This window comes from Paroedura picta, chromosome 16, assembly GCF_049243985.1.
Source record: "Paroedura picta isolate Pp20150507F chromosome 16, Ppicta_v3.0, whole genome shotgun sequence".
In the NCBI taxonomy this organism is placed as follows: domain Eukaryota; kingdom Metazoa; phylum Chordata; class Lepidosauria; order Squamata; family Gekkonidae; genus Paroedura; species Paroedura picta.
This window is the reverse complement of record NC_135384.1, coordinates 1,054,594-1,066,547: the sequence shown is the minus strand read 5'-3', so window position 1 is coordinate 1,066,547 and position 11,954 is coordinate 1,054,594. Positions and strand designations below refer to the sequence as shown.

The window sequence follows — 11,954 nt, the reverse complement described above, 5'->3', positions numbered from 1 at the left end:
CTTCTGTCTCATTACCCATGCTGATTCCGCCATGCCTATTAGCCCTCTGCATATCATGCCTTGTCCAATCATGCCTGTTGGTATTCAGCACCTGAAATCACCCTACTCACCACTTATAAGGACAGAATATGGACTCAGCTGTATCTGGAGAAGTAAGCATTGACCCACAAAAGCTCACACCCCACCACAAATGATGTTAGTCTTTAAGGTGCTCCTGGGCTCAAGGTTGGGGTCAGCTGAGTTTCCAGACCACCCTGCCCTCCCTTTTCCCCCAACCTGCTTGCACAGAAACCTTTTAGTAACACTAATAACTAAACGCGTTACATTTGACCCACAGGTGCTCTTAAAATGGCATCAGCCTTGTTAATTTGGTTGCCTGCTTATCACTAATAATATGCAGAATTAAACTTTGCTGACCTTAAAGTGCTGCTGGGCTCAAGCGTCTTTCTGTTGCTTCTGCCCATCAGAATCAAAGGACCGTCAGGAGAAGTCTGTGTGTGAGGAAGCCATGCTGCATTTCCTGTGCCTTTGCCAAAAACGGGTTCTGGAGGTCCAACTGGGGTCATTTCGGGGCAACTCACCCTCTCCATCCCACCCTGCCCAGATGAAACTCAGAGATCAGTTCCCCCGGTCTTCCCCGATCCAGAGTGGCAACTGGCAGTCTTCAAGGAGCCGCGAGGCATCTGGCATCTTTTGCAGAGAGCCGAGGCCGCTTGCCCGCCGGTCTTCCCGCGCCAGCATGCGGACTAGCGCCTTGGGTGGACCGAGAGCCTTGCAGGCGAGCCACGTCGGCGCCCGGGGAAAACTACAACTCCCAGCATGCCGCGGGCGGGCCAGCCGGCCGGGGCGGGGACGTCGGCAGAAGCAGAAGCGGCCCCGCAGCTCAGCCCAGCCGGTCCCGCCGCCATGCACGCTCTCCGGCTCCTCTCGCGCCTGCGCCCCGCCCCCGGGTGAGTGGGGCGGCGAGCGGGGGGTCCCTGGGGCGGCGGTCTGCCCGGCGCGCCCCTCACCTGTGCTCTTCCCTCCCTCTTGCAGGCCCGCGGGGGTCCCCGGCCTGGCGCCCGCCCGTCTGCAGCCCCTCGGGAGACGCCTGTGCGCCGCGCCCGCTGCCCAGGTAAGGCTCCTCCGGGGTCGCCCCACTGGCTGCTCGGACCGGCGCCCCGGATGCCTGCCTAAGGTCTGCGGCTGCCGGCCTGAGCCCAGCACCCTTGGCTGGCCGTCCAGGGCAGGGGAAAGACGCGGCCTGCCTCTGCGGGGCCACCCGGGGCTTCCGGCAGGGGGGTGGGGTGGGGGCGTCCCAGCCAAACGCTCCCGGGGCTCGCCCTGCTTAGCTCCCCGGTGGGGTCGGATGGGCCAAGGCCAGCCGTGGCCTGCCTCAACTGCGGGCTCGCTGGGCTTCCGGGGCTGCCATTCCGGCCCCCAAACTGTTTGCAGGGTGGGCCTAAACGCCCGCTGTGCTTGAGCCGGGCTGCCCTTCCGGGGGACGAGCCCGGCCCCCTCCCCGGAGGCTCCTTCCCCAGCGCCAGCTGCCCCCGCCTCCTCCCACAGGGACCGGCGCCCAGTTCTCTCTAGGGCAAAGTTCGTGTTATTCCGGCAGGCAGTAACTAGGGCAAAGGTGAGGCTGGCAAGGCGGGCAGCTTCCCCCTGGGAACAAGGGCAGCCGCAGACCTCCCCGTGCTGGGACCTTTGCCAGGGGCTCAAATGCCACTTTAGTCATGATGCCACGCCCCCCCCTCCTCTCCTCTCCCGCAGCCTGTAAAATGATTCTCTGCATCGTGGGAGTTGCTTGGTGGGCCCTGCTGGATTAGCAGCTTGAGGTAGACTGCCTCAGGCTCTGGAGGCTTCATTTCTCACTGACGACAAACCCACCCTTGTCCGTCAGCAACTTCTCCTTCGGTCACCGGCTCCTGCGGTAATGAGTGGCTCGTGTTCCGTGTGGCAGCTCTTTTACTTAGAAGCAGGGGAGGCCAAGCGGTGGCACTCCAGATGCCCATGGACTACAATTCCCATGAGCCCCTGCACGCTGTAGTCCATGCACATCTGGAGAGCCACCAATCGGCCTCCCCCTGAGCATTGGCGACCTTCTCCGGAGACCTCTCCGTGGCAGCCGACCCAGGAAAACCAGGGCAGGAAGAGTGTAAAAACAATAAAATTATCAGTACCAATGAAAAGTGCAAAGCTGCACTGAAGGGGGGCCATGAAAATGGCAAAAGAGACGGTGCCCGTTAATTCTGAGAAGACGGCTCCTCCCTCTTTCCTGTCTCCCATTTCGGCTCAGGGAGCGTTTTGACCTCCATGCTGAGCGGAGCTGATCCCTCCGAAGGCGGCTGGATCCCGGCCCTTTGGTATTTGCCCCTGGTGCCGTCCTCCTCTCCTGCAGGAGCACCTGAACTCCCCTTGCGTGGGTCCCTCACCGACCTTTTCCCTTCTGCAGGCCGTGCTGGACAAATCGGGTGCTCGGGCGGCCTCCCCTTCGCAGGCGGCCTCGGAGAAGAAATTGCTGGCTGCTGTAAGTGCTGCTTCAGGGGCAGCTTGGGGAGGAAGGGGGGCTCTAGGGCCGCCTACAAGGAGCCTGTGAGTGCACAGCCCTCGGCCTCTCCCTTGGGGATCGTCTCCGAAAAGCCCAGCCTAGCACCAAGGGCTGCCACTCACCTTCGGTCCACAGAGGTCCCTTCCCCTGGGGAACGTGGCTGCTCCGGAGCAGGGGCCCCGTGGCGGTAGAGCCCACCAAGTCCTGCCCTTTGCACATCCTCAAATCCCCCGGGATTTCCCAGCCGGCGACATGTGACGGGGGCATGAGTTCATCGGGGAGTCGATTCCCGGTCCTCCTCCACATGCAGGCCGCCGGGTGGCCTTGGGCCAGTCACAGTTCTCCCAGGACTGTTCTCTCAAAGCTCTCCCAGCTCCAGCTAGCTCCCAGGACGTCTGTTGTGGGGGGAGGAAGGGAAAGGGGCAGTGGGGGGAGCAGCTGCCGGACTCTTCCTTCTTCCCACCCAGGAGTCCAAGTCATTTGCGGTGGGCATTTTCCAGGGCCAGATCAACACCGAGCAAGTCTTCCCTTACCCTTCGGGTGAGTTGGGCACCGTAGGCCTCGGGGTGGGATTTCCGCCAGGTGTTTCCTGAGCTCCACGGGAGCACGTGCAGCCCCCAGGGGCCCATCATCTCTGCCCAGACTGGCATCCAGAGCCTTGGGGGGAGCAGGGTCTCTCCCATCACCTCCCCCCTCTTAACCAGAGATGCCGGGGATCGAACCCAAGCCCTCCTGCATGCCAGGCAGAGGCTCAGCCGTGCTTCTTTGCAGAGAGACTGAGGAAAACGTGGAATTTGCTGCCAGACGATGTTGTGTTGGTGGCTGGAACAAGCAACTTTAAAAGAGGGCCTTGGAGGTGGCAACCAGCCCTGGGGCTGCAGGGAACCTCCACCTCTGAATGCCAGAGCCAGGAGGCAACCTTAGGGGAGGGCCTCGGTCTCTGTGGCCAGTTGTTGGCTCTCCAGAGGAACTGGTTGGCCAAGGTTTGAGACAGGAGGCTGAACTGGTCTGACCCAGCAGGGCTCTTCTCAGGGGAAGGCCTCGGCCTCCCTGCCCTGCTGTTGGTGCTCCAGAAGAACCGGCTGGCCTCTGGGTGAGGCAGGAGGCTGGACTGGATGGATGACCGGTCTGACTGACCCAGCAGGGCTCTCCCGATGTTCTTATGGGGGTTGATTCCACAGTTTCCTTATGACTCGTTGAATAGTTTCCTTCTGTCTGCTGAGTCAGGCCATTGTGGGTCCATCCAGTCCAGCCTCCTGTGCCCAGGGGTCCAGCCAGTCCATCCAGGGGCTCGGGGGGGGGTGCAGATGGCGGGGCTGATCCCTCCCTTTGTCCCCAGCCCTCAGCGAGGAGCAAGCGCAGACACTGCAAGAGCTGGTGGGGCCCGTCTCCCGCTTCTTCGAGGTGAGGAGTTGGAGGGATTAGGGTGGGGGGACTCGGTGGCATCGTCCGTGCCAGGGCGTGAGGGAGAGGGAGGGGGCAGGACTGGCCTCCGCAGTGACGCTTAGTGACGCCCCTCCCTCAGGAAGTGAATGACCCCGACAAGAATGACGTTTTGGAGAGAGTGGAGGACCGGACCATGCAGGGCCTGAAAGAGATGGGCGCCTTTGGCCTGCAGATCCCCGTTCACTTGGGGGGATTGGGGCTCAGCAACACCCAGGTGAGGCTCAGGTCTCCTCTAGAGTTGGGGGGCTCTCTCGGTTTCAGCCGCTGCTGCAGGGTCACGGAACGTTCACAGACATTCTGCCTTCTCAGGGAGGGGAGTCTTGGTCTCTTTCCGTCCCAGCCGAGGAAGGCGGAGGCAGGCCGATGAGCCGACGCAGCCTTTGGGGTGCTGGGGGGTTCCTGGGCTGACCGCCTTTCTCGTCTCCGTGCTGCAGTATGCCCGGCTGGTGGAAATCGTCGGGACGCACGACCTGGGGGTGGGCATCACCCTCGGGGCCCACCAGTCCATCGGGTTCAAGGGAATCCTGCTCTACGGCACGCCGGAGCAGAAGGAAAAGTATCTTCCCAAACTGGCAACCGGTATGGAGATGCGACCCCCACAGGGGGTCTTAAGAAGGGGGCAGTGGGGAGAAGGTGGGGCGTCCCCATCCACTGACACCCCTCCTGGAGCCTGGCATCATGGTTAAGAGCAGAGGAGAACTAGGTCTGATGTCCCGCTCCTCCAATGCAGCCAGCTGGGTGGCCTTGGGCTAGTTACAGTTCTCTTAGAGCTGTTCTCACAGAGCTCTCTCAGCCCCACCTATTTCACTGGGTGCCTGTTTTGGGGAGGGAAAGGGAAAGGTGCTCGCACGCTGGTTTGGGGCTCCTTTGGGTAGGGGAAAGCGGGGTGTGAAAACAGTCCTCCTTCTTCTTCTCCCTCCTCTTTCCCCTCCCCAGGGGAGACCATTGCTGCGTTCTGCCTCACGGAACCTGCCAGCGGCTCGGATGCCGCCTCGATCCGCACGACGGCTGAGCTGAGCCCCTGCGGCAGCTACTATACTCTGAACGGAGGGAAGATCTGGATCAGGTGAGGGGGGGGCTGGCGCCTTTGCTTCCTGCCCCACCTCTCCCCTCCCAGCGGGGACCTCAGGCTTCCGCCATCCTTCTCCTCTCCTCTCCACCCTCGGTCTGCCTGTAAGGGAACCTCTGGGAGACAGGTGCTGATGCTGAAAAACGAAATGGGGAGGGGGGCTGAGGGGGGCTTCATACCTTCCTTGGGGGCTTCCAAGAAGCATTTGGCACCAGGAACCTTCGGCCTCCCCCAGATCTCTCTCGTATGATGTGGGGGAGGGGTCTTTCTGTCCAGGGTCCCCTTGGGGTTTTCAGCCCTGCCAGAACGTGGAGTTCTCCTGGCCTGGCCTCGTTTGCTGCTCTGTTCAGTGGTGCCAAAGGGGTCTCTGATGCCCACGGGGCTTGGCTGTCTGGGTATGCTCAGAGGCACTCCATCTTCACCACTTCCAGAGCGGGATCCCAGCCACGGGCCAAGGATACCTCTGCTTGAACTGAGGGGTGGAGTGGGGGACCCTAGGTGGGGTGGGCTGGGGTGGGTTGGGGTGGGCTGGGGTGGGTTTCCCAGACGGACTTGTAATCTCTTGCAGTAATGGGGGCCTTGCCGAAATCTTCACGGTTTTTGCGAAAACGCCCCTGAAGGACGAGGTGACCGGCGAGGTGAAGGACAAGATAACGGCGTTCATTGTGGAACGATCTTTCGGGGGCGTCACCCAGTGAGTAGCCTGGGGGGGGAGGAGCCCCCCTGACAGAGAGCAGCTTCCGATGGCCGCAGACCGAAGCAGGACGGGTCCTTTTGTGGGCGGGAGCACGGTTCCCGGATCGCCCTTTCTCAGCTGCGACCCAGCAGGGGCTCCACCGCTGGCTGGGTTTGCACGAGGGGACCAGGGAGGCAAAAGAGGCCCTGGCCCAGCCCCACTTGTGGCCGGGGGTCCTCAAGGCCTCCCTCCGCCCCCCCAGTGGCCCCCCGGAGAAGAAGATGGGCATCAAGGCCTCCAACACCGCCGAGGTCCACTTCGATGGCGTCCGCGTCCCGGTGGAGAACGTGCTGGGCGTCCCCGGGGCCGGCTTCAAGGTGGCCATGAATATCCTGAACAACGGCCGCTTCGGCATGGCTGCAGCAATGGCCGGGACCATGCGGGGCGTCATCAGTAAAGCGGTGAGTCACCCCCGGGAAGGGGAGCCTGGCCAGCCGTTCCTGCGGCCTCCCGCCCGGCCCTCCCCTCCCCTCCCTTCGGCCTCACGGCGGCCTCCCCTCTTCGTCCCACAGGTGGTTCACGCGGCCAACCGGACCCAGTTCGGGGACAAGATCCATAACTTCGGAACCATCCAGGAGAAGCTGGCCCGCATGGCGCTCCTGCAGTACGTCACAGAGGTGAGCGGCCCGAGGGTGGGGCGGGGCGGGGTCCTGCCCTGGCTTCTGGTTCCAGGTCCTCGCAGGCACAGGGTCCAGCCAAGCTCTGTGTCCACCCCAAAGGAACACGACTGATCCCAGGGTGCATCCCAGATCCGTCCCTCTGATTCGCAACCGTGCCTACCTCCCAGGGTGGTTGTGAGAACAAAAGCAGTAGGAGGGACAACAGGATCCAGCACCCTGGACATCTAGGGGGGGGGATGAAAAGTGGCCGCTGGAAGTCTTACAAGGGTGGTCTTCTTCTCCTCGCAGTCCATGGCCTACATGATCAGTGCAAACATGGATCAAGGTGCTACAGACTTCCAGATCGAAGCGGCCATTAGCAAGATTTTTGGCTCGGTGAGAGGGGAGGGGAGGGGGGCTGAAGGGCGGCACCGGCCAGAGCAGCCTTGTTCCGGGGCAGCGGCCTCCCTCGCAACCACGTTGGCTCGTGGAGGAAGCCCTGCAGCCCCATCCCTGACGAGCCTTTTCCTGCTTCTGCGCCCCCCAGGAAGCGGCCTGGATCGTGACCGATGAGTGCATCCAGATCATGGGGGGGATGGGCTTCATGAAGGTAAGGGGGCTGGGGGTGCGCGGGCAAGGCTCGGGTCCCCTTTCCTCAGGCAAGGGGGGCCAAGCTCCAGGCTGGCCTATTCCGTGTTGGTTTATCCCACTTCTCCAGGCGAAAAGGGCTGCAGCCCCCCCTTCCATGGTCCCTGCCCGCCCCAAACGCCACCCTCAAAGCCCCAGGTGTTTCCACAGCTGGAGGCAGCCTGGCTGGCCGGGGGACGTGCAGAGAGCAGCCCGGTCTCCAGCCAGTCCACCCCCACACCCCACCCACCCCCACGGTCCGTCTCCTGCAGGATGCCGGCGTGGAACGGGTGATGCGAGACCTGCGCGTCTTCCGGATCTTCGAGGGAACCAACGACATCCTGAGGCTGTTTGTGGCCCTGAACGGCTTCCAGGTCGGTCGGTCGAGGCTGGGGGAGGTGGGGGGGGGTCTTGAGCAGGGCAGACCCGCTTGGGGCTCAGGCTGGGCTTGAAGCACTTCCAGTGAGTTTCCAGGCCCCCAGCCCAGGGGGAGGGGGCAGCACAGGGGTCTTCCTGGGCGGGGGCACCTTCGGTGTGACTTCTCCTCCTCCTCCTCCCCCTCCTCTCCTCCCCAGAATGCCGGGATTCAGCTGCGGAGCTTGCAGAAGGCTGCCAAGAACCCCCTGGGCAACGCCAGCCTCTTGGTCAGCGAGATGGGCAAGCGGGTGCGCAGGTAGGCTGGGCTGCCTCTGGCAGGGGGTGTGCGGGGGGGGGGGTTGGACATGTCCTCGGAGACGGTGCTGCTTTCGTCCTTGGGATGCGGCGTGTCCAGAGCCAGGCACCCTGAGTCTTGCTCAGCACGGAGGCTGGGATGTGCGCAGCTCCCTCGACCTGTGCAGGAAGGCAGAGACAGGCTTGTGGGCTGCTTGGATTCTAAGGCCGGATCAGACCAAAGGCCCACCCAGGCTGCTGATCTCCCCCCCCCCCCTTGGTGTTGTGGCGAAGAGCGGCATCCTCTAATTGGGAGGACCGGATTTGATTCTCCGCTCTCCCTCCGCGGGCAGCCAGCTAGGCTAGTCTCAGTTCTCTCAGAGCTCTCTCAGCCCCACCTCCCTCACAGGGTGTCTGTTGTGGGGGAGGAAGGGAAGGTGACCGTAAGCCGCTTTGAGACTCCTTCGGGGAGAGAATAGCAGGGCATAAGCAACTAGCCAAAGGAAGCCGGGCTACTGTGGGGGGGGACCTTCACGTCTTCTCTCCCCCCCCCCCCGCTAGGAGAGCTGGATTTGGGTCAGGGCTGTCGCTGAGCACTGTGGTGCACCCCAGCCTGAGTGCAAGTGCGGAGCGGGTGAGTGTCTGGAACGGGGTCTCGAGGGCTGGATTGGGGGGTGGGTGGCCTCCTTCCCCCTCCGGAGTCTTTTGTACCTTGTAACCAGCTGACCGCCTGCTTGCTGGAGTCACTTCTGGCTGCCGCAGGTCCCTTCGGCCACAAAGTGAAAATCCTCCTGCCATGTTGGGAGGCTGCTGTCCCAGCCAAGGTTTGGAAAACCCACCCAGCTAGTCGGAAGCCCCGTCAGGCCAAAGGGCCCCCTGGCCCCACTCATTTTCCTAATAGACCTGGGAAAGTGGAGGGTTCCCCATTCAGGCATCCGGTGGGCCAAGGAAGAGCCGGGCTCTCAGCTCCAGAACAGCCCCCTGGAGAGGTGCCTGCCTTGCGTGGGGACTGGCCACGTCCTTGCGTGGCCCCCTCTCACCCTCCAGTCTCCCCTCCTCCCCAGACTGTCCGGGCCATCGATCTCTTTGCTGGGATCGCGGAAGAGCAGCTACTCAAGCATGGCAAGAAGATAATCGGTGAGCAGCTCAGTTGGGCCGGGCGCCAGCAAAGCCCCTCTGGCCGAGGCCGGGCAGGAAGGAGACGGGAAGGGGCTGAACGGAGAGGGGAAAGCTGGGCCCAGGCCTGAGACACCCGGTGGGACGGCAGAGTCCGGCCAGAGCTGCTCCAGAGGGTCTCCCTGCTGGGCGGAGGGAAGAAGGACGGTGGAGAGGCAGCCCCCAAGCACTGCCCCTTCCGGTCCTGGCCCGGGCATCAGGCGGTGATGCTTTCCGGCTCCTCAGCCTGCCCCTGAGGTCTCTCCTCTCCTGTCCTCTCCCTCCGCAGATGAGCAGTTTGTGCTGAAGCGCATTGCTGACTCTGCCATCGACCTCTACGGCATGGTGGTGGTTCTCTCCAGGTGAGCCCGGCCCCGCCTCAGCGACAGGCGGAAAATGGCCACGGGGGGAGGGGGAATATGTGGCCTCCACCCCCACACCCCCTGGCCCCCACGTCGATCCTCCTGCTTTTGCTGAGCTGCGTGGGTCTGTGTGTCTCTCTTTCCTCATGGCAGAGCCTCCCGGTCCCTGGAGCTGGGCCACCCCACAGGACAGCACGAGAAAGTGCTCTGTGACACCTGGTGCATGGAGGTGAGCCCCCCCCCCCCCCGGCGCGAGGGATCGTGGCCAACAGGGAGGGTCCCTTGGCTGCTGCGAGGTTCCTGCCCCCCCCCCGCCTTCGGTCGTCTGCATCGGTTGAGGGCGCCAAGCAAGAGGGGACTTTGTTTTTCCCGTCGCTTAAAGGGAGAGCAAGTTCCTAGTCCTTAGGGGTGTGGGCACAAGCTCAGAGGCCTGTTGCTGGTCCTTGTTGTATGGGGAGGAGCTTCCCCTCCTTTCACCAGCTCCCCAGGGGCAGTGAAGCGGCAGTCCCCCCCCTCCCCCTCCTCCTCTTGGTTGGGCTCTCTTGTTTTGCAGCTCGATTCAAGTCCTGCTGCAGCAGCTGTCAATGTTCTGGGGAGACCCGCTTATTTCTCTGCTTCGTGTCCCCCCCCCCCCCGCCCACAATAGGGAGCCAAAGAGGCTTGCCTTGAGCTGTTCTCTTCTTTGTTGCACTCTCCCAACAACAACCCTGTGAGGGAGGGGAGACCTACTGACCCTCAGCCGGTGTCCCCATCAGAGCTTCAACATTTTCATGGGTCAAAGGTCCTTTTGTGAGACAACTTCGACTCCAAAGCTCAGGCCCCCAAAGTCTTGTCTGTCTCGAAGGTGCCGCAGCATTCGAATCGAGCTCCTGTGCTGCAGACCCACGTGGCTCCCCTCCCGAAACTCCTCCTGCAGCTCCTGCTGTGACTGAGGACCCCTTTCTCGCCCTTCCCTTCAACAGGCTGCCGACCGGGTGGTGCAGAACCTGACGTCCCTGCGGGCCGACTCCACGCGGCAGTTGTTCAAGAACCTCCGGAGCATCTCCAAGGCAGTGGTGGAGAACGAGGGGGTGGTCTCCCCTAACCCCCTGGGCATCTGAAAAGGGCTTCCTGACAGCCTGGGGAAAGGGTGCGCTGCGCACTGCATGCAGCTATGAGGGCGTGTGGGAGGGAGGGAGGGAGGGAGGGAGGCAGGCTCAGTCTCCACTGCCCCCCCACCCCCTCCCAAAAGGGCTAGCAGCACCTGTGGAGAATATACCTCTGTGCTCCGTGAATGCCTTAATGCTCCTCAGGAGGGGGCAGGGATCGTGGCCGCTGGGGAAGTCTTCAGTTAATCTCCAGACCAGGCGCATCTCGAACTCGCCGTTGTGCACTCTCCCATCACCTCTGATTTGGTGGCGACCTGGGGTAGAATTCTTCCAGGCGGGATCGCGGCCGGTGCCCCGCTTGGTTCGGTGGGGACCCACGAGCCCTCTTTGGGTTGTCCCGTTTAGCCTCTTAATCGGTAGCGTGTGCTTCGGTGCTGGCAACGGTGTTTTCTGTGAAGAATTAAATTACTTTGGCCAATGCTGGAGTGTGGTAGAGTGCCCTGAAAGGGGGAGGAGGGGCGTTCTGGGAAAGCTTGATTAGAACTCGCCACCCCACCCAGCACAGCCCTTTGTGGAGCCCGCCCAGGTCGGTATTTGTTGAATGAATTCATAGACGCCCTTGCCTTTCTTCCCGGCGGGGACCCAAAACGGCTCACGGCATTTCACTCTCACAACAACACTCCTGCGAGGTAGCTCAGGCTGAGGGGGTGTGACTGGCCGAAGGTCACCCACTGAGTTGCTGTGGCTGGATGGGGATTTGAACGGGCGGGCAGGGGCTCATGGGAACTGTAGTCCGTGGACATCTGGCGAGCCCCAGTCTGGCCACCCCTGCCTTACACCCTTGCCAGTGGCCCTTCCTTCTCTGCCACGGATTATTTTCAGTGTTCCCAGTTACAGGTCCTGTCAGACGGAAGAGTCATGGTCGCCTTCTCTTTTTAATTAAAAGCTAGGTGTGAGGGTGTGGAATTCATCAAGCTGCCACTTCATTTGTTCACCAGGTTCACTGTTTCGGTTCCCTAAAAGCCCTCCTCGGAGCTGGATTTCTCAGGAGTGCGGAAAGACCCCAGACTGTGCTATTTGGAAAGGGGGATTCTGGCCGGCCTGCCCGCCCCACTGGGGTGAAGCCCCTGCCTCTGCATCCCAAGGGCCCCGGGACACTACATTTCCCACAGTGCCGGGCGGCGGGGGGAGGCGGGGTGTCGGGTTTTCAATCTGTCCAGCAAATCTTTTAAGCTGACAGCTGTTTGGGAGGGAGATTAGGAGATTAAGGTTGTTCAAACTGCTTGCGAGATGCCCCTTAAAAGGCAAGGTAAGCAGGCTCTTCCCCTCTGCTTCTCTCGCTTTCTCCCCCGGCAGCCACCCCTCCCTCCCCAATTATGCGCCTTGGGGGTGGCCCCTTGAGTTGGGGGCCTCTGCCCCTTCCCCCGGGCCTAGACGGCAAGCCCTTTAGCTCAGCCCAAGGGACATGGGGGGGATCTGTTGACGGAGGGGCAAGATGGTTTGCGACCCCCGAGCCCTGTGGTTGCTGTAGGGGGAGCCTGGAGCTGGCCTCTTCCCACCCCCTCTCCTGTCGTCCAGCCTTGCTGGGGTTGTGGGGGCTTCCAGAGGGGGTTGTGTTGGTCTCCCGTCCGACTCCTGGAGCACCTTTGAGACCAAGGAAAGGTCAGGGTGCCGGTGGACTGTCCACCTCT

The 11,954-nt window shown here is 62.3% G+C and overlaps 1 protein-coding gene across 1 annotated transcript; it reads left to right on the top strand.

Moving 5' to 3' along the window:
• Positions 1-804: 804 nt before the first annotated feature.
• Positions 805-10,743, top strand: ACADVL (acyl-CoA dehydrogenase very long chain). Its single transcript, XM_077314459.1, has 20 exons — positions 805-950; positions 1,036-1,114; positions 2,435-2,509; positions 2,998-3,070; positions 3,870-3,934; positions 4,056-4,190; positions 4,411-4,555; positions 4,913-5,042; positions 5,614-5,739; positions 5,984-6,182; positions 6,294-6,398; positions 6,690-6,776; positions 6,928-6,990; positions 7,280-7,381; positions 7,583-7,680; positions 8,220-8,292; positions 8,723-8,795; positions 9,103-9,175; positions 9,329-9,404; positions 10,138-10,743. Exons 1-20 carry the CDS (start codon positions 820-822, stop codon positions 10,273-10,275), a joined length of 2,046 nt encoding a protein of 681 aa, XP_077170574.1. The 5' UTR covers positions 805-819; the 3' UTR covers positions 10,276-10,743.
• The last annotated feature ends 1,211 nt before the right edge of the window (positions 10,744-11,954 follow it).